Genomic DNA, 22,647 nt, shown 5'->3' with positions numbered 1-22,647 from the left:
GCGGATTTCTGAGTTCGAGGCCAGCCTGGTCTACAGAGTGAGTTCCAGGACAGCCAGGGCTACACAGAGAAATCCTGTCTCGAAAAACAAAAACAAAAAACAACAACAACAACAACAAAAACAAAAAAAAAAGAAAAATTCTAAAAGTAATTTTTAGGTTTCCAATCAAGATCAGAAAGCCAGAAAAATTTCTAAAAGAACTGTGTTAGCTCTCTAAATCATGAGATTTCTGACATCCTGCTGGAAAAAAATCTAAAAGTATAAAAAATTCTATAAGAGTTATGTTCCATTTCTATGAATTTTCTGACCAAAATAAGAAATTCTGTTAGGAAAAATTGTTGAAGAGCTGTGTTTACTCTTCAGAGATCTCCAGATGGCTCAGCTCTAACCCTGATAGAGAAAATTCTAAAGAATTGGTATCACTTTCTGCTAGTTCATCTTATGCAGACCAAAAGCCCAGTTTTTAATTTACATATCAATTCAGTTATTTATTCCAGGTTCTTTCTTGACCATCCCATGAATCAGCATTCCATGAGTTTAGCCCCTTGACACTTAGGGGGAAGACAGCAAAACACAAGCACAGACAATAAGGTAGCTGGGTGGGACCTTGCTGTAGAATTACCATTTCCACCATGCCTGTGCCTGGATTCAATGTATCCCACACTGAGCTTGAACTCAGGAATAGCCTGCGTTTGTATCTTTCTGACAAGCTGCCTCATTAATGCAACTGCCTTTGTTCCATTAGATTTGTGAAGCCCATCATATAATTCATATTGCATCCTTATTTTTTGCACAGTTGAGAAATTATATATATTCTAACTCAGGTTTTTAAGAGTTCTTTTCCACAGGCTTAAGGGCTGTCCTGAAGGTCCCAGCATTTACCATTTTGCTAAACACATAAAATACCCTCCTGAGCTTGTCCTGTTTCTAATTATCATGAAGTAATTAACGTTATCTGGGAGGACATGCCTTGGAGGAACTTGAAAATATGTACATCATTACACAAACCAACCTTATGCCCACAGCAGCCATCAACACTCATGGAGGTCCATGCCCTCTGGCCCTATCCCACAGACGGGAACTACCAACGCCATTTTTTTTTTCCATCCCTTAAGTATGTGGAGTGATTTCAACCTGAGAAGAGATATTAATTCTAGAATAGCTATACCTCCAACTGTTTAGAAAAATGTTTCTGAGATGAGCTCTCCTATGTTTGACTCAGGTGGCCTTGATCCCAGTTTTTTGTTCTCCAGGGCAATGATCTTGCTCTCCTCTTAATTAAACTAACAATTCTTAATTAAACAGCTGTTTATCACCAGTCAGTTTTAAAATTACTCATTTGAGTCATAGAGTCAATTGTCCATTGTCGAAACAGGGAAAGGATTTGCAAATGGAGCATGGCTTCTGTCTTCAGACCAGAATTGGAGGACTAGCTTATTATGTACATCACAGGGAGAAATAGAGTAGCCAATCAGCTGCTGGAATCACCATTATGAAAAAGGACCTGACTGTGGCAGGATGAATGATTTTTGTAATTTGCTAGCATGTATTTATTCATGTCTGGCGAATGAAGACAGACCAGTTGAGTGTACAATTTGGGGATCCAATGAATATTGAATTTCCAACTAGGTCTTTTGCAGATATATCCAATCCACTTATACAGTTAAGTCAGCTCAGAGGGTTGAGACACAGGCCATTGTGTGTGTCAAGTTACATATCTCAGCACTAACATAGCACATAGCAGCAAGGCCAAACAGTATCATAACACATAAGTAACAGGCCATTTCCTGTCAGAGGGAATTATTTTTTCCATTTAAAAGTCAATTTAAAACTCAATTATTGATTTTACTTTTTAAATTTGATTTTCTTTAAATGCACCACTACTCTCATCTCTTGTTTTTATTTCCCAATATTTCCAGGTTATTAAGAATTTCTTTCCATTTTTCTCAAGTGCAGTTGATTATTTCTGTTCAGAGCAATGTCTCCAGTAGCCGAGGCTTGCCTCATGCTATAAAATTGGTAATTGCTTTGAGCACCTAATCCTGCCCCTGCTGATCAGTACTGGAAACAGAGACTTGCAACTCTTCCAAGCTAGTCTTTGACTGGACAGTGAAAAGGAACAATAAAACTATTTATGAGTGTCCTCTTATCTCTCATGCTTTTATTGTGTCTTAAATGAAGAGGGGCATGTGCAGAAATGAGTTCTATGATCAACTTTGAAGAGTGGCTTAGTCACAGTACAAAAAGGGATCCACAAGGAAGGTGGTGAAAGATTCCCTGCTTTGACAATGTTTGATATTAGCAAGGTGTAGTGAGGTAATCAATTTTAGATGATCAATAAATGTCCTGACTGGCCATTTTTTGGGGGTCCACAGAACAGGTAATCAAGAATCTTGATAAAAAGCTGAACTTACTGTGAAACCAAATTATTGTAGTTACACTAGTTCAACCAAATAGGAGATCTGGGTAAAATGATGTGGCCTTGTCTAAGGACTGTTATTTTCAATGTTTAAGATGTTCAGCTTGAGAGAAAAGGGGTAAGCAATATTTGGTGTACTCTAATACAATTCCCTAGTCTCTGGAGCACATGGCCATAAAACCTGGTTCAACTTTTTACAATATTTTTTGGGATTATAATTACATTGTCTCTACCAGCTCTTTCCTGCTTTCTGAGATCGGTTAATAAAGATCCCTACAGCTTGTAGCTGAGCAGAAAAGAGGTAGGTGGGGCTTCAGCTCCTAGGCTTGGGGTCTGAGGAGAGACCCCTAGGGAAAGAGAGGAGGAGGAAGGCCCCATGGGGTAGGTGGATTATGAGTGCATGGCCATGAGGGCTGGTCTGGGACTAGGAGTGGCCTAAGAGGAACATGGCAAGCGATATTTTGGGGTTATTGTCAGGGAAGTAGACAAAATATCAGAGAGTTGATATATGCTCAATTCTGGTGCTTTAAGGGTTATAAGTATAAAGGCTTTTGTATCTTTTATTTGTAGACTATATGATTTAAGTGGGGTAAGAAACCCTCAAATAATATTTGCCACAAGATGGCTGTAGTTATTGTTTGTGTTCAATGATTGAAAAAGAATGGAAAGTAGGATTGCAGATGGTCCTCAGTAGTCATAGCTATGGTTCTTTCTAGAAACTGTCATACTGTTTTTTAGACACCCTTCCTTTAAAGGAGACGAGGGAGGGATTGTCCAAGTAACCCATTATTAGACACTGGAGTTGAAGGCAGGGGTGATGGTGCCTGTGGTGGTGCATGCCTGTAATCTCAGTACTCATGAGTTCAAGACCCATCTCAGCTACATAATGAATTTGAGGCTGGCCTGAGCTAAATAAAACCCTGTCTCACCTCCACCCCCAAAATATTTTCATCAACAAGAAGATAGAAGAGCCGGGCAGTGGTGGCTCACGCCTTTAATCCCAGCACTTGGGAGGCAGAGGCAGGCAGATTTCTGAGTTCTAGACCAGCCTGGTCTACAGAGTGAGTTCCAGGACAGTCACAGCTACACAGAGAAACCCTGTCTCGAAAAACAAAACAAAAAAGATAGAAAAATGCTATATGCATGTGCACATACACACATATCCCTTTGTATTTACTGTTTTTATGTATTTATAAAAGCATTGGGTAAACAAGAAGAATCTCTAATAAAATATTAAAATAAATATCTTTGGTGGGGTAATATGTATAATTTCATTCTAAATCCTATGGATTAAAAAATAATAGCTAATATACATTTATAGATCAGCTGCAGAGGTCACACGTAGATATGGAGAGTCTCTAGGAGGAGAAGGACAAGAAAATCTCTAGTACTAGAGAAAAATCGCATAATGCCCAAGATGAGATCTTTTTTTTCTTCGATAAGCAGCAGCAAAGGCTGCTTCCAAGCCAGACATTGACTTTGCTTATTACAAGAAGAGTTTAAGACAGTGAGAGCAAAGGAAAAAAGCATCTGAATATGAGAAAGCAATCAGAAGTCTGTAGAGCAGTTTCTAGCTTAGATGTCAACAGTGTGAAGAACAGTGAAGAGAAGACAGCAAGGTCGCAGGTGACTGAGTAGCATCCTTACTTGAGAAGATCAGGGTTAGGGTCTTGGTACATGGCATGCAGTTTCTGATCTAGCAAATGCTCTTTTGTCAGCACCTGTTCATAAATATTACCAGAAGCAATCTGCTTTATTTAACATTGCCAGTAGTATACCTTTATAGTTTTACCTAAAGGATATATTATCGCTTCAGCCCTGTGTCATAACTTACTTAGAAGGGATCTTGACATCTGTGTCTTCCATGAAATATATTAGTGCTCTAAAGTGCACATTATGTTAAATTGACCAAGTAAGCAGGAGGTAAAAAGCACTTTGGACTCATTGGTAATACATGGGCATAAGAGGAGGGTAAATAGATACAACTAATATTTAAGGGCCTTCTAATTCAGTGAGATTCTTAGGAGTCTAGTGGTGTGGGGTATTCAGAGACATTACTTCCAAAGTGAAAGCTAAGTCAGTGCTCCTAGACACTCCCACTACCAAGAAAGCACGTTTAGTGGGCCTATTAGACATTCTAGAGACCGCAGATTCCTCATTTGGGTGTGTTACACCAGCCAATATACCAAGTGGCTCAGAAAGCTGCTAGATTTATGTTGGGGGCCAGGAACAGGAAAAAGCTCTGCAAAGGACGACATAAAATGTTGCCCACATGCCTCTGGTTTCCACTCCTGTACAATGGCCTCTGCTGCCAAGCATGCACCTAGAGTTTCTTGGGGTATGCCCTATCATCAGATGACCGAGGAAGAGATGACAAGGTCCCAGTTTACTAATGGTTCTGCATGTTATATAGGCACCATCCAGAAGGGAACAACTGAATCATGACAACCTGTTATCTGGGACAACCCTGAAAGATGCCAGCAAAGGGAAATCTTCACAGTGGGTCAGAGCTTCATGCAGTCCTCATGGTCATACATTTGTTTGGAAGGAGAAACGTCCAGATGTGTGATTATTCACTGACTCATGAGCTGTAACCAGTAGGATGGCTCAATTGTCAGAGACTTTGGAAAGATGGAATGATTAGAAAATTGTTGAGAAAGACATAAAAGGAAGTAGTATGTGGCTAGATATCTCCAAATGGTCAAAGGATGTAAAGATACTTATGTCCCATGTAAATGCTCATCAAAAGGTAACTTTAGCTGAAGAAGAATTCAGTAATCAAGTAGATAGGACAATCCATTCTGTGGGAAGCCTTCTTCCCAGCCATTCTTGTCATTTTCCAATTAACAAAGTAGCCATGGTGGCAGAGATGGGGTTTATGCATTGGTACATCAGTAGAGTCTTCCACTCTCCAAGCCTGACATGGCCACATCTGCTGGTGAGTCCCAGATCTACCAACAGCAGGGACCAACACTGAGTCTTAGGTATGGAACTATATCCCGGGTTGACAAACCAGTGACTCAGTGGCAGGTTGACTACATTGGATCATTTCTTCTGTGTAAAGAATAAAGCTTTCTTCTGTCTGGAGTAGATACACATTCTGCTTATGATTTTGCCTTTCATGCACATATTGCTTCTGCCAAAACCACTATCTGTGGACATGCTGAGTACCTCATTCACCACAATGGCATTTCACACAGTTTTGTTTCTGACCAAGGAACTCTTCTCACAGCAGAGAAGTGAGGCAGTGGGCTGATGATCATGGATTCTAGTAGTATTAATTACCATGTGCTTTGTTATCTTGAATTAGCTGAATTGATTGATAGAATGACCTTTAGAAGACATGGTTACAAAGCCTATTAGGTGACAGCCACCTGAAGAGCTGCAGCAGGGTCCTGCAGAAGGCTGTATATGTTTTGAATCAACATCAAATATGTTATGGTTTCTCTCATGAGTTCAGGAATCATGATGTTGGAGAACCTACTGTTAATGTCCCCTAAGGTCCCCTAAGTAAAAATGGTTCTGAGGGCTTGGCACGAAATGGAGGACTCCCTTTATCAGTAGGTCTTCTCTTTTTCTGCCTAACATTATCTGGAGAATATCCCTCAACACAGGTGGCTGGTCTTATTTAAAGAATGATGTGCAGTGCTCAAACTCAGCACACAAGTCCCACTCTGGCTTCCATGCCCACATGATAATTAGGTACTGTGTTGTGACCAATTAGTTCTTTCCATCTGTACCCCTAAAAGCTCTTATATACCCTATTTCTGGAAAATAACATAAAATTGACTCACTGTGTTGGTATCTGGAGATCATTCCATCATAAGCCGTGTGAACTCTGTTTGCTACTGCTGCTCCTTTTGTCTTTGCTGGTTGGTGGCTACAGCCACCCAAGGAAAAAGAAGACCCATGTCAAAGGCAGGAAAAGGGAATAGTTCCACTCACTATCACCCTTAGTGGTCCACTAGGAAAAAATTACTTCCTTTTCCTGTTATCTTAAGTTCTGCTGGCCTGTAAGTTTTAGTTAGAGAGGTGAGCTTTCCTACCATGAACTACAACAAATATTCAGACTTCCCAGTGGCCAATTTGGGCATCTAACATCCTTAAACAAACAGGATAAGAAAGGAATAACAGTATTAGGAAGGGGGATTGATTCATATTGCCATGGGGAAATTAAATTGCTTCTCCAAGTGGAGGCAAGAAGGCTTATGTATGAACTGCAGATGGTTTTGCAGTGGTTCGCTGGGAACCTTTACTACAGTTCCTCATGTTATGGTGATCCCCCAAAGCATAACATTAATTTTGTTGCTACTTCCTAAGTGTAATATTGCAACAGTGATGAACTGTAATGTAAATATTTGATATGCAGATGGACTTAGGTAACCCTTGTGTAAGGGTTCTTAGATTCCCCAAAGAGGTTGTGACCCACAGACTGAGAACTAGTGGTTTATGGCATCTCTTGATAATACAATGACTCGTGATTAAAGGCAATGGGAACCTACAACAGCTTTATCCAGACAGGTTGACAAAGAGCACAGACTCATGAGGAATGAAGGTATGTGAAGTGGAAGTTTCTGCATATGTCAGGTGATGCAGACTCACAGGTGTTTTGCTGAGGCAAGACCCATGGGACATATGATGTTTGAAGAGAATATAAATAGGACTCAATGGACAGTGAGGATGTGCTTGTATAGCTAGCTTTGTAATGCTCACTGGTCTCGAGTTTTCACTGATCTTTGCTTCATTGACAGAGGTATGGCATTGAACTTCCCATGGAGTCCTGGCTGTTCCTGGTTGCTCCAGCTGACTTGTGCTGATTCAGTGGAGGCCTGGCTGCTTCTGCCGGGTCATGCCACCACTGCTGATTTGTGTTTGATATTCTGACACTACTGAACTGGACTGCTGGTATCCTGACAACAGAGATTGGAATTGTCCCCAAAGAACTACAAAAACAAAACAACAACAAAAAAAAAACCTTTATGAGACCGTTGCTGTGTGGAAACATGGAGTTAGAGTTAATATTTGGCTCCAAAATTAACTTTTATGATTTGAATGTGAAATGTCCTCCATAGTTCATGTTCTTGAACACTGGATCCAAAGCTAGAAATGTTGTTTTACAGTTGTGTAGCCTTTAGGAAATGGAGCCTCCTTTGAGAAATGGATTGTATACCTGTTGGAAATTGCTATTTGCTCTCTGATTCCTGAACTTCGACCCAATTCTCAAACCAGACTCTCCCATACTTCCCAAATCTTTTCAATCATAAGAGTATTTCCCCCTAGAACTATAGCTACAATATACCTTACATTTCTTACATCAAATATCAGTTATTTTGTTGCTGCAAAGAGGACAGTAGCTCACATAACTTTCTCATGTGCCCTTGTAGCATAGTATAATTTTTCTGCCACCAACTTTTAAAATCTAAGTGTCAGGGTTCATACACAAATGTCTCATTGTATATTCAGTCAAGTTCATGCCAGGTACCAGCTTATACTCAACTATTTAGCTTTATGGTTCCTGTGGAATTGTTCTTACAGACACTTGTGACCTGCAATGTGGGTGCTAGGAATGGAACCTGGGACTTCTGGGAAAGCAGCCAGTGATCTTCACCACTGAGAATCTCTCCAGCCCCTCTAACCCACTTTTAATAAAGTAAACTAGAATACCATACACAGTAGATGGGAAATAGGAGGAACACTGGGGCACCCTTTGAGAAAGCTGCAGGAATCTAGTAGGCTGGCCTAAAGAGAGGCTATGCATGCTGACACAGACAAAGCTGGAGGAGTTGGAATACCTAAGACCTTGGGAGTCCAGGTAATTTTATCATTATCTCAAGATGCTGGACAAGGAGATACAAGATTTGATGTTTTCCCTGCTGGAATTTAGTCTTGCTTTAGGTCTGTTCATTCCTTGTTATGCTCTTCTTCTCCTTCTTTTCCTTTCTCTTCCTCCTCCTCCTCCTCCTCCTCCTCACCATTCTCTTCTTGTGGACTAGAAATGCTCATTCTGTGGCATTGTATGTTGGTAACATAACAGTCTCACTTAAGGTAGAATGTGATAAGGTAAAAAGTAATCACCATACAAGAGTGGAGAAAACATGGTGGTTAAATGGAAATGGCACCATAGTCATATATTTGAATACTTGTTTCTATAGTTGGTAGAATTGTTTGGGAAGGTGGTGCATCATGGAAGTGGGCTTCGAGACTTCAAAAGCTTCGGACCACACACAGTGTACCTTCTACTTCTTGCTTGAAGTTCACAACATAAGCTCATAGCTTCTTTCTGCCATGTGATTACTTGGCCATCATGGACTTTAACCCTTTGGAACTGCAAAACTAGCTTAATGCTTTCTTTTTTATAAATTGCCTTGGACAGTCTAAATTTTAACACAATAGAAAGGCAACTATACAGAAATGTTCTGAGAAAGATCTGAATGCAGGAAAGTCTTCCGTTTCAACTACACAAACCAGCCAGGAGTTTATTCTAACTTTAGTTCTAGAACAGGTAGTGTAAGTCCCATGTTTTTGAGGGTAGACTTCTATGAAGAAACAACCCTGTTAATAACCCTCTCCTTTATTTCTAACCATACCAATACCAAGTTATTTGGAAGCTTTCTCTTCTGTAAAAGACTCCCATGATAGGAATGTGGTACAAGAGCACAGGATTAAATAAATAAATATGCATAGGTATTTACTAAAGACACAGTATATATTATACATTATAGTATACTTAGTAAATCAATGCAAATGGAGTTTCAAAAGTGATCCTGTCTCAAAGAACAAATGAAAATTATATACACCCTTTCCAATTTTTAGGTCTTTTTGAGCTGGGTCTTACTTAGGAAGTCACTATGTCAATTAGCATGGCCTCAAATTTATGAATATCAGCCTGCTTTTGCCTCTCAATAGCTGAAATTAATGGCATGTGCTACCATCCTTGGATATATTCATTTTTGAAAATGATTGTATAGGCACCAGTATCAGACACTTGAATTGACTTTAAGAGGTATTGTATTGTCTCAATTTTCTAATACTCCATTTCCTATAATTCAGTTTTGTTGTGTTGTATTTTGTGTGTGTGTGTGTGTGTGTGTGTGTGTGTGTGTGTGTGTGTGTGCATGCACACACATTCCTGACTGTCTGGAGTGCTGGTATTAAAAAATGCATTATGACAGCCAGCTTGCAAAATAAGTTTTATGGTTCACATTCTCTCATTTTTTTTAAAGAATTAGAATTTTAGTCCTTATTGTATGTGTATGATGTTTTCTTTCATGCATCTCTTTGTATTCCATTCATGCATGTTAGCCACATAAGTCAGAAGATGGTGTTAGAACCCTTGGAACAGGAGTTAGGACATAGTAGTGAAGTTGGGCAGTGATGGCACATGCCTTTAATTCCAGCACTTGGGAGGCAGAGGCAGGCAAATTTCTGAGTTCAAGGCCAGCCTTGTCTACAGAGTGAGTTCCAGGACAGCCAGGCCTATACTGAGAAACCCTGGAGAGAGAGAGAGAGAGAGAGAGAGAGAGAGAGAGAGAGAGAGAGAGAGAGGAGAGAGAGAGAAGCTTTCGTATGTACTCAGAATAGAACCTGCGTGCTCTGGAAGAAACTTCAGTCCCCTTAACTTCTAAGGTATTTTTCCAACCAGGTTTTCTGTTTTTGATGTTTCCTGTAAAGGCAGTCTAGTTGAAGGTCAGACATCCGTTGCTTATTAAAAAGTGGAATTCTTCTCCAGGTGAGAGAACTAGAAAAGGGATGAGCTCCCTAAATTGTTTATCCAATACAATGTGGTCAGCCATGAAACCATATACATACAACCAACAAAAATGGACTTAGCAACATATTTATTCATGTTTTTAATAAGGAAGAAGTTGGAAGGAAAGTTTTTGGCAAGGGGTGGATGGAGGACAAAAAAAATGGGGAAATAATGTAATATCTTTTAACTAAAATATATACTGTAATGGATTGGCCTGAAGTTGTTTGTATTCTGATGTTACATTTTGAGCAGTCCATCATGTACTCAGGTGATGTCATGAAAACCTTCTCCCCATTTTAACTGATCAAAAAAGGCAAGATAGAGCATGTGATTGGACAGTGGAAGAGAAAGATGGGACTGAAGGTTTGAGAGTGTAGGGTAGACAGAGAGGGAGAAGAATGAGAGGACAGAGGAAGAGGAGGGAAGCCATGATGGACCAGATGGAGAAGTCTTAAGTAGCAAAGGGTCTTATAGCTGGGGAATAAGTTAGTATAGTACTAGATCTGACCAGTCAGGGCATATGGCTTAAATTATAATAAATGGATTGTGTGTGTGTGTCTGCCTGTTTTGTTTAATATGGGCTTATTCATTGGTGCACCTTACTTTGGGCTTAGAACCAAACTAACCTGAGATAAAAGCCTACCCCACCCCCACCCCACGCCCAATATAAACAACTAGGGCTGAGCTCTACAGTTGGAGCAGGGTGGAAATTAAGCACCACTTAGAGTGGGTCTAAGAGGTGCCACAACACAGTTGGGGTTCCCTGAGCCTAAAGAGGGACCAAGGACCCTGGGGCATGATTGCCTATGAAGCAGCCTTCACTGCTAAGGGTCAAAGCTGGACAAAAACAGCAGCTAATTTTCCAGAGCCCTCTCACAGGCACAGCAGGCTGATGCAGGCATCTCCACCCAAGCAAGCCCACCCATGCTCACTTTCCCATATCTCCCATATCTAAACAGAACACAGGACAATCATACCCACTCTCCCGACTACTTGCACTCTAGACTGACTGAAATCAGTGCACAGGTTGCCAGCTACAACCCAAACAAAAGACAGAGATGGCTCAGAAGCACAGAAGCTACTGTTAGCCCCTCCTTGAAAATAAAAGAACACCAGAGGGAGACAAAGGTACAAGAAGCTCTGGATCAGGTAATAAGAATTATAAATTGATGAATATATATATATATATATATATATATATATATATATATATATATATGTGTGTGTGTGTGTGTGTGTGTGTGTGTGTGTGTGTGTGTGTGTGTAACAATCCTTTTGGTTTTATGGGATGCTTTTTTATGCTATTTGGAACAGTTTGAAAGGGATGAATTTAAAGGAGATTGACACCTTTCCAGTTATCATTATTACAATGTTAAGTATCTTGGTTTACTATGCCTTCTCAAAAGACAGGGCCCCAGATAAAAAATTACTAGCCTTAGAAAAGGGATTAGGAGATTTTATAGAACAAAAATGCAGAAAAATGAAGATTGGAGAAGGAAGCTGGAAAAGATGCTAGAACAAAAGATGCAGAACTTCAGAGATGAGACTGAACAATAAAGAGAAATTTAAGACTTGGCAACATTGCCTAGAGGAAACACAGGAACTAACAGTACAGGAATTTATAGGTCAAGATGAACAACAGAGAGAGGGAAATGAAGGTTGGAAACAGGAGCTGGGGAAGGCACTAGAACAAAAGATGTGATGCTCACAAATCAGACTGAGCAGCAGAGAGAAAATAATGAGGATAGAAAGCAAGGATCAGAAAAGAATCTTTTAAAATTAATCAAAATAAAATAAATATCAGAATTACAATATAAAGAAAAAAATTAAAGTGTGGAAGCAGAACCTTGAACAGAGAATACAGGAACTTATGGATGAACAACAAAAGGAGAGATGTGAAATATGGGGACAGACCTTAAGGGAAGAACTTAAAATGTAATTAGAGAAAATACTCAAGTAGAGACAGAAGATAGCCATTAGAGAAAGTCAACCAAAGGTTGTCAGAAAACAAAAAACTTTAGGTAAGTTTATCTGGTTAGAATACAACAAAGACAGCCGATGATAATCATCCACAAAATTATCAGGAATTTGAATGGCAACCCATGGACGTGTTAGAGCTGAGAAAATTTAAGGAACATGTCACTAATTTTGGAATGTACCTGTCATTTGTAAAACAAATCTTGACTTCTTGGGCTATTATAGAATAATGCCCCAGGACTGGAAGGATATGGTAAAAGCAATACTAGAACCTGAGTCACATTACAATGGTTCTCATAGTGGAGATAAGCAAAGGAAAAGAAGCACAACAAAATAAAGTCAGAAGTATAATTATTTCTAAAGATCAGCTGCTTGGTAAGGGTTGTTTTGCTGAGGTAGAGGTGAAGGCTGAATATGATGAAGAAACCTTGACATTATGTCGCTTGGCAGCCATAAATGCCTGGGACAAGGCCATGGAAACAGGGAAAAGACTTGAACCATTTTTCTCAAGCCATGCAAGGTCCAAAAGAAACATCCTTGTCTTCTGCAAAGGTTGACTTCCACTATAGAAAGAAGTATATTGGACCCATTAGCAAGAAAGGCACTAATTGAGTCTTAGTTTTTGAAAATTCGAACCCTGAATGCAAAGAAGTAATCAGACCATCGAAGGCAAGGTCAGCATCAATAGATGAGTGGATTAGACATACTGTTGTTGTTAAACCTCATGCATCTGATATGACCTTAATAGGAGAAGCCACCACTAGAGGCCTTGAGACAATCCAAAATCTCAAATGTCTTAATTGTGGTGTGTAGGATCATTTCAAAAGAAACTGCAGAGAAAACCAAATTAATCCTAAAAGGAGCCCAAGCCTCCTGGAATATGTAAGAGATGTGGCAAAGGCAGACATTGGACTAGTGAGTGTAAATCAACAACAGACAAATGGGGCAACACGTTACCAAAAATCTTCCAGGGGGGTCTGCGAGAGGCCCCCACGCCAAATAGGAAACGTTCTCTTCCTCTGGACAATTAAACACCACTACTCTGAAAAACATGGGGTCTGCCCCCATCTTCACTCCATATCAAAAAGGATCCAGAGATAGGCAGGGGTCCAGGTCTTCCAGGATATAGGCCTGTATGCTTCAAATCTCATGTTTTCACTGTGTCCTTTAGGAGCCACTAGGTATAGCTCTGACAGTCAACTTTTTTCCCCCCGTGGCTAAGAACCTACACTGTTTGCATTCAAAAGCAGATGTCCTAGAAGAGTTTTGCTGGCTTCTGTATGTACTGCCTACCAGAGTTGGGTCATGCAATGTCAGTTCTAGGTATGGTCAGTATGTGGGCCAGATTTGGGTAGGGTGGAACTGGCTTGAGAAAAGGTTAATGGAGGGGTCACAGCAGACAGTGTGGGCACTTTTCAGGCAATTGCCATACAGATGGAAGAGGTCAGAGCCTCCACAGAAAGAAATTGCAATGTTATGTTCATTAAGGAATTTATTTCTCTATAAAATAACAGTGGTTGTGGCCAGACAAGGTGGCACTGTGACATAGTGAATGGAACATGTGAGGTTCAGAGCAGCACAACAGAAGCTGTTATCATTGACAATAACCTCCAAGATGGAACCACATTCATTCATTAATGCTAAAATCTCCGTGGGAAAAATAGAAACCTTTGGAAAATAGAGTTATTATTATAACAATGCCAGTAGCCACAATGCCTTTCTAATGGACAACATTTACTTGTGATCTATTATAGGATGGTGTGTCACTGAACTGGAAAAATGCCCAGCATCTTCTTTTAGGGTAAAGGCTACTTCTTCCCTAGGGTGAGCTAGTTTGTCATATGTTAAATCATTGTCCTGAGTCAAGATTTTTCAGAGGAGGCACCATATGTGCCTATGCAGGATCTGGCCCACATGTCTGTCAGCTTCAATAACTGGGTGGCTGGTTGTATAAATAGGTACAGTTGCTGATCCAAGGGTAGGCATAGCAATTGTAGTTTGGAAGAAGAGGCTTTATACTTATGCTGCCTTTCCATAGTAAAACCTAAGAAGCAATAAGGTCTTATCTCAGGGTATTGGGTTATGAAGATGGGAGACCCCCGGAAAGGGATAAGGATACAGCCAGAAAAGCAAGCACACAGTAGCTCATGAGAAGAGTCCAGTGTTGTTTGAATAATTTTTCCCTATTCCTCTTTTGTGAACTACAATTGTCCAAAGAAGCTGCCACCATTTCCTTTATCAAGGCTTAGAATGCTAAGCTACAGGAAGTTGCATTGCCTGTTCTATGTTGAGGTTAGTAGCTCGGTGAATTTGATGGAAAGTAGAGCCAGACTTTCAAGAAAGTACATGGTTCAAAAAAATAATAATAATGGATTTCAACAGTGGGGCTAAGTTCCATGGAAACTTTCTGATCTCAGCTTTCTTAGGGGCTGGCCTCAGCTATGAGGCAGGTTCCCATCTTACTTGCTCCTCTAATGCAAAGATGTGCCATGTACATGTCCCCATGCACATGGACTCATCAGAAACATCATGGGTCAGTAACTATGAGGCATGCCTGTTACTGGAGCTACCTGCCTGTGTCTGTGTGGCAAGCCTCTTGTCCCTGCCCCTCCAAGAGAACAACACATTTCAGAGACTAGCCCTGTGGCTGCAGCCAGACTCAGCCCCTAGAGAGCTGGGTGAGCATGGAGCCTTGTGGTTCAGGCTCAAGTAGAGGATAGATACCACCCTCCTGGAAGGTAGGGATCAGGCCTTCTTGATATTCTGAGTCCTCTCCTGAAGGGTTTAATGGACAATTGTAAGTCAGAATGATCACAGCAGAGGCCTATCTCCCAAACAGCAAAAGCAGAGAAGCTTCTCATTCCAAGTCAGTGGAAATTTGGTGAAAAAAAAAAATGCCACCCTTGAATAAAGGCTCTTTTGCAAAGAGCTCAGATACACAACACAGTCTGTTTACTAGCCATACACACTTTCTCCTGGAAAGGTAAAAGGGCAGAAGGATTGTTTTCATTAAACAAACAAACAAACAAAAACTTCTAAAAATGCAGCTATAGAAACACAGGCAGGAGGAAGACTTAGGGAGGAGAGCCAGTTTTCACACACTGTTCTGTTATGAAGCCACGAGTGAAAGACTAAATCACATGACTCTCCTTACCTCCCACAGGCACTCAGGCACATTTCCATGTACAGGCCTTTCAGGACCTCATGATGGGAACTCTTGGTAGACAAACTTACATTCCCCCCACCCCACCCCCCGGGGATTCTCTGCTACAATGGACATTGATTTGACTTTGAGGCCTAAGGAGAAACTGCTTCCTAAGAGTTATCTAAGAGTTCCTAAGAGTTAAACAGTCGTGGATGGGGAAGTAAGAAACAAACCTGTAAGGAGGAGGCAGGGATTGTGTGTAGCTGAGGCTGATGACCATCCTAGGAAGATGATAATTCTTCTTTTCCTTAAGGAAGAAGTGTCAGCAAGGGCTTGATGATCTGGAAGTACTGAGTGTCCTGCTCCCCAGTAGAACCTGGATATGGTCGCTTGCATCTGCTTCATGTTCAACCCAAGAAAAGTTCAGAAGTAGCCTGGGAGCCAGGCTTGAAGTTAATTTTTCGCCATGGAGCCTGGCTGTTTTAACTCTCATGGTTAACTGATTTCAGGATGATCATTCCCAAAGGCTCTTTTCTAGCAGTGAGACCTGGGAGAGCTTGGAATCAAAGATATGAGACTGATATGCTTGGGATTCTCTTCCTGACAGACTCAAGACCCAAAGTTGTCAGGTCCCTCAAAAAACACATTTGGTATGGCCATACTCACAGGCCTGGGGAATGGTTCTCACACTACAGTACGGAGCAAGTGGACAAGGGGAAGTGCACCAGGTTTGAGATACTTAGTATAGATACAGTTTCCATGGTAGTATGCACCTGTAACCTTAGAATTCCAGAGGCTGAAGCAGGAAGATACATGTTTAAAACCAGCCTGAACTACAAAATAAGATCACCACATAGTAGGCTTGGGGTGTAGCCTAGGAGTCTACATTGTAACGGGCTGATTCAGATAGTGCCTGCCTCATCCTGTAAAAAAACCCTAGTAATTGGTGGCTGAGACAAGTTTTGAGGCAGAGTCGTACTCAGAGCTTCAGCTTCCCAGGGAGCTACCTCCAAGGACTTCAGGGGCTAGGTGACAACTCCCCAGTGCTAGAAAGGTAAGCCCATCAAAGTCTTACAGGAGTGACTTTTGCCTGTGACTTTGAGATGCCCAATTAGAACTAGCCTCTGGCCCACCTCTCCTGGGGAAGTAACAATGAGATTGTCTTTATACTTCACTGGTGCCTAGGCTTGTTCTCAGGCATCCTATTTTTCTGGCCATGTCAGAGAAGCCAACAAATAAGTGGAGTCACATGAAGGTTCAAGGTCTGGTGATCAGTTTGCTGACCAGCCAAGGCCTAAACGAACTTGGAGGTAGTCACTCAGGATGGATCCCAATTCACACTTCTCCATAGTTCCATGATTGAGAACACTTGGGTTTTCATGACATATCATTATCATCAGTACAAACTCCTAAAAAGAATATATAACAGAAATCCCCAAATATAACAGAAACCTCTTAAAACCACTGGTTTTAGCAGCCAAGATCTCTATCCCAATGATTTAGGATTCTTCACCCTACATGCTGGATGCCCTGCAGGAGGAGGCCAATGAAGCTGCAATGTCTAAGTCCTGCTCATAGAAGTACTCTTACCAATGATGTTATAGCACACAGAGAGTGTTTGGATTGGGAGATGGCCCAAGTGCATTCTGGCATTTCATTCAGCTTGTTACAAGTCAACAGGAGAGTGATAGCTACACTGAAGGGGAAAAAGGCAGAGAGATGGATGTAGATAGATGTAATCCGGTCTTTAAAGGTAAAAAGTGAGATATTTTGTATATTTAATAAAAACATTATCTCTTTTGAGGCTCTGGAAGTCTAGAGTCACATTTTTTTGTAACCCCTCCTCCAATCTAAAATGTCTTAAAACACATGGCTTAACAGCGGCTGCACAGAAAATATACACCCTCAACATCTGACTTTCATTTAAATACAAATATACAAAATGTAAACAGAGACAATAGAGAAATTTACAAAACTTTCCTTTAAAAATAATAAAGACAAAATTCAGTTCTAGTTAGGATGCTATTAAAATCCGTGCAAGCTGTCATATCCCATTGGGTTTCTATTGCAATGTTCAACAAGGAAAATTCTAGTCCACCCCAGCTTGGGGCCACCTTGGAAAACAGACCTGAGTGGAAATTTCTTTGAGAAACTTGGAGGTTTGTTATTGGGGGAACAGTATCCTATCCTAGTTCCCAGTGGAGCTTTGCTGGCCACTGAGCCACAGTGGAAGCTCCCCTGGCTACAAGTTCTGCTTCCAAGTAGAAGGCTCTGAGCTGGTTCCACTTTTGACTTCAAGGCCAGAGCCGAAACTAGCTGCTTCCAGTGGAGTTTGAATTGATGTGGTTTGAATTTATTCGGTGGTTACAACTGGTCTTAGGAGTAGGTGAACTCTTGGAATTGCTTTGATGCTGAGGAAAGGAAAGGAGAGAGTCAGTTCTTGGTTAATTCAAAGCTAATGGATGACTCATTATGGTATCTAGGGAAGTAGGGGAAGTAGAATCCAGAATGTTCCAACCTGCCTCTCTCTGCTTTTGTGCATTTCCCCCAGCAGACCTGATTGTACTGGCTGCTCCTTGAGCAGAGGGTTTTATTTGATACCTGGGAAGATTCATGATCTATGAGCAGAGGGAAAGAGTAATTTCTTTCTAGAACTTGTAGTTTTATTTGATGGAAATGTTTAAACCTTTCATTATATTATAAAACCATGAGTAGGATGTGAAACTTACATGATGTTCTTATTGAAAACACACAAACTTGGCAGGGGGCAGAGCTCAGACTGCACTTCCCATGCGCCTGAAAATGCTTCTGCCATTTCCCAGATAACAGATATCCTGTGGGGCTGGAGAGATGGCTCAGTGGTTAAGAGCACTGGCTGCTCTTCTAGAGGTCCTGAGTTCAATTCCTAGCAACCACATGGTGGCTCACAACCATCTGTAATGGGATCTGGTGCCCTCTTCTGGTGTGTCTAAAGACAGCTACAGTATATATAAGCACATAAAATAAATCAATAAATCAATAATTCTTAAAAAAAAAAACAAAAACAGATATCCTGTGGGGTCACCAGAGTGACCTAGGGTTAAGTTCTTTGACTTCTCTCAGCCTCAGTTTACTTAACTGAAGTAGGGCAATGGAAGCCCACACATGCATTTATACTTCACAAGAATACCCATAGGTAGTGAGTGAGTCAGCATCTCTATAAATAACCACCTTCATCCCTGTTACCTTAGGGAGAGACTTAAGATTTCAGGTCAAGGGACTATAGGTGCACCCTTGTGTAGGAGTCAAGTACAGAGAGGCTCCCAAGCTCTAAGATGAGAATTACAGGGCTCCAGCATCTTTTTTTTTTTTTTTTGGGGGGGGGTGTTCGAGAAAGGGTTTCTCTGTATAGTCCTGGCTGTCCTGGAACTCACTCTGTAGACCAGGCTGGCCTCGAACTCAGAAATCCACCTGCCTCTGCCTCCTGAGTGCTGGGATTAAAGGTGTGTGCCACCCGGCAGGGCTCCAGCATCTTAAACAGTCAAGCCAAAGCTGCCTTTGTAACTGTGGAGTGGGGCTCTTGTGTTATCTTCCCCAGAGCTGTTCTTCCACTTGGTCTATATCAATCCTTCCTTTAGGGATAAGCTCTGGGGGAAAAAAGTCTATTCCCAAAAGGGAAAACTCCTTAGGCTGCTAGCAAGTGCCAGGGTTGAACAACAGGACAGTGTTTTCTAGTCTGAGGTGGTTTTGCTTTGCAAAGAACATTTAATGGTGACTATTGGAGAAGAGGTTCTGAGCTGAGTTTACCTCTATGTCTAGTGGGCAGAGGTTGGTAATGTTGTTCAGCATCCTTCAGCATGTAATACAGCCCTGTGACAAGAACCAACTTCCCTGTATCAAGACTATTGATGTGGGTCCCTGTGTTAGGACTCTGGACAAACTTAACATTTTTCCAAGCTACCAAGCCACGCAGGTAGGGAGCATTCATTCTAAAGCTCTGCTGTATGGAAATGGGCTGAAGTTCTAGAGCTAAGGCCAGGCTGGCTCTCTCACCTGACGCCTGAAGAGTCTGTGGAACAGCCCTTTCTTTGGCGGTTCTGGAGGCTGACTTCTGTTCAGGTCTGGTGAGAGGGTACCGTTAGGTCCGAACACATTCAGCTCCTTGAAACATTCTGTTTCTATCATCTGGAGAAGCAAAACAGAAATACCACTCTCCCCCTATAGGGCCTCCTTCTGAGACACACTCTCCCTACCCTGCTGGCTTCTCCCCCAACAAGGCTCCTCTTTAACTTACTAGGTAACTCCACCCTGAGAATCTACCAAAGGTACACTCTTCCCCCTCCAAACCAAATTCTATAGCTTACTTGACCATCATTCCTACAGCATTCTACAGCTGACTTCCTCAATCTAATGTTTGTGCCTCTAGAAAATGCTCCATTTCCCCTCTCGTTTCCAGCAGACCTCCTGGGAAAGGCACCTCGCTGCTTTCACCACCTGTTCTCTTTCAGCTACACTGTTAGCTTCCACACTCCCCCAGACCAATCTCTGCTACCCAACCCAGTGATCTTCTATGCACTTGCACTTCCATTGTCTCTGAACATCCATCCTCCTTGGAGAAAAGCTGGTGGTATGCCTTACCTACCTCATTTTGCCATGGAATTGGCACAGAGCCTGTAGAGAACTTTGAATAAAAGTCATCGTCCGTATGGTCCAGGTTGACACCTTTCACAGTGGAGAACTGCTCAATGTCCAGCACATCCTTGCAGTATACAGCCCGGGGCTACAAGAGACAGAGGGATCCATCATGGGCCCTCCCTAGGACTGTCAGGTCCTTAAGCCTGGCCCTTAGGGTTTTGATGGAGGCCAGTGGGGACATCTTCCTAAGCTTCCCACCCATTTGGGTCCTCAGACTGAGCTTTCCTCTCTCAGATCCACAAAAGGGACCAGGTTCTAGTGAAATGAGAGTTAGAGCTGCCCAGCTGCCCAGTCCAGAGCTCCTTCTTACCATGGCTTATACACATAGATCACAGACCTGTGGTCTCTTTCTAGGCAAGTAGATGAGAGGTTACCTCTGTGTCTAAGTTCACACTTTCTGGAATCTCTGGGCACCTCACCCATCAGCTGTCTTGGCCACCAAGAAGCTCAAAGCATCAGGAAGGTAGCACTGTTTCAAATACCTTTTCTTTTGGATAAGGGGTTGCACTCATCACAGTTTAGGATTTGTGGTTCATTCCTCTACAGAGAGAATGGATGCTTTGAATTCAGCACCAGAGCAAAAGCACAAGAAGGACTCTGCCTCAAAATACAGTGGCATAGGAAGAAGACAGCCTGGGTGTACATGGCACAACCCTGGCAGGAGTATGTTCCAGTTCCTTCTCATGCAGGGCAGTAAGCCATGTGTTTAATCAAGACTCTATGTCAGGTAGTCCTCACAGTGAAATTTAGGAGCCTTGGGAAAAGCCACATGTATCTTCAGAGCCTTAGCTTTATTCCTGCAAATGGGGATAATGGAAACACCTGGGCCATAATACTGTTTCAATGTTGCTGTTGTGCTGAGTATGAGTTGCTGTGACAATGTAGCCCTGCCTCAGTGGAAGAGGATGTGCCTAGACCTGCTGGGACTAAATGCCCCAGGGTAGGGTGGTAATCCAGGGGGAGTTTCCCTTATCTGAGGAGGGATTTGTAAGGGTGGAACTGTAAAGGGAAGAGGGAGGGGGGCTGTGATCGGGATGTAAAGTGAATAAAAAAGTTAAAAATAAATAATAAAATACAGGTCCCCTGCTCAGAAAGTATTAGATTTTTAAGACAGCAATTAAGAGAGAATTGAGCTAAATAGGGCCAGGATGACTGTACATGCTAAGCCCATGTAGCTGGCCCTGGGATGTGTCCAGGCTTTTGGAGTTGTGATTGCTCTCAGAGATATTATCTTAACAAGCCAAAACCTACCATTTTATGGCTATTATTTTCTTAGAGAGTTTCCTTTTGAGATACATTTATTTTGGTTTTGAAAAAAGTCAAGTGAAGTAAAAAAGATTAAGCCAGTAACAGTGCCTATGAATTATGAATGTGGCTAGGAGAAGAACTATGAATAGGTGGTTGTGGACAGAGGACAGACAACATAGGGGCAGGACACTTTCAGGAATTTATAAGGGTCTTCCATTTCTGGGGCCCACAATTTTCCCTCACCACCTATCCCAATGATATGCTAAGGGTCTTGACTGCCCAGAACAGGGGCCATATGCCATGTGGACCATTTGCTGTGGACCAGGGAGAGGGAATATTGACCTCTATACAGTACACTGAGTAGCCCTAGAAACCTAGTGGGGGGGCATTGTCATACCCAGGGAAACAAAATATGTCCTGAATTGCAAGCTCGTTGGCTTCAAGGATTTTCTAGGAAGTTGGAACACTGGTGGAAACTCACCTATGATAAAAATTCAATCTTTAAAGGCACTATAATACTGAAAGAAAGCATACACCATACTAACATGCGGGGTTTGAATATATGGGTTATTGGAATGCCAAGGCTCCAGGAGGCTGAGTTTCCTTGAAACTCTTTTCCTCAGGACTGCTTGCTTCCAGGTTTCCAAACCTGTAATTCGAGTCACTACTGAAGTGGGCGTGGCAGAACCTCAGACTTTTGACAAGGACAGTCCCAGATGGCTAGCTGCACTGATTACCAGAGATGATGCCTCCCAAGCAACACTCCATGAACTGGAAGATTCTTTTTTCAGCTCTGCCTAGCCAGTACTCTGAGTATGCCTCCACTACCTCCCCTTCCCTCTCCACCTCCTAGTCCCAATTTTATTTAAGGGATGTTTGCTGACATTTCACTTCTTCAGACTGAGATTTCCATGGTAGAAATAACACAGTATCCTATTCATGATGCATTCCTTGGAGCCTGGTACAAAGCTTGGAGCATGTGGAGAGGTTGAGAAATACATCCTGTGTCACGAGTGATCTCACCCCATCACCATAACAATAGGTAGCCCAAGGACAGGAGGAGTTTTCAAAGCCCCAGCCTACAACTGTTGTGTCCTTTATGTTACTCTAGACATTATCTAGGGATGCTAGTGGCTATACCATAGCTCTAAACAAACTTAAAGATACCTACCAAACAACAAACAGAATTTGAAAAATTCTGATGGACCAAGCTTGGTCCAAGACCATTTGGGGCCTGGGTATAAGATTAGTATTTGTGGGATCAGGGACAATTTTGGGTGTCATTCTTAGGAACACCATACACTTCCTTTGAGACAGGACTCTCATTGGTTTGGAGCCCCAGAGGTTCTCATGTGGGTGTTGAGGATTGAACTCAAGTCCTCTTACTAGCAATGCAAGCAAGGATTATATTGATGAGATATCTTCTCAGTTGTT

General features: G+C 41.8%; 1 protein-coding gene across 2 annotated transcripts in view; it reads right to left on the bottom strand.

Moving 5' to 3' along the window:
• Positions 1-3,597: 3,597 nt before the first annotated feature.
• Grk5 (G protein-coupled receptor kinase 5) overlaps positions 3,598-22,647 on the bottom strand; it is a 208,227-nt gene continuing 189,177 nt past the window's right edge. The window contains exons 14-17 of one of the 2 annotated variants that reach the window (XR_003845398.1): positions 19,913-20,050; positions 19,324-19,455; positions 15,525-17,702; positions 3,598-6,299 (exon numbers count right to left, since the gene is read on the bottom strand). Coding sequence is in view for 1 of the 2 variants with exons in the window: in XM_021205323.2 (XP_021060982.1) it covers positions 17,604-17,702; positions 19,324-19,455; positions 19,913-20,050 (369 nt within the window). In the remaining variant the exon portion in view is untranslated. Of the gene's footprint in view, positions 6,300-11,449; positions 17,703-19,323; positions 19,456-19,912; positions 20,051-22,647 lie in introns of those variants that run through there. The other variant, XM_021205323.2, reaches the window with a different exon arrangement.

The sequence above is a fragment of the Mus pahari genome, chromosome 1 (assembly GCF_900095145.1).
Source record: "Mus pahari chromosome 1, PAHARI_EIJ_v1.1, whole genome shotgun sequence".
In the NCBI taxonomy this organism is placed as follows: Eukaryota; Metazoa; Chordata; class Mammalia; order Rodentia; family Muridae; genus Mus; species Mus pahari.
Note: the sequence above shows the minus strand (reverse complement) of the source record. Positions and strands in the feature narration are given on the sequence as shown.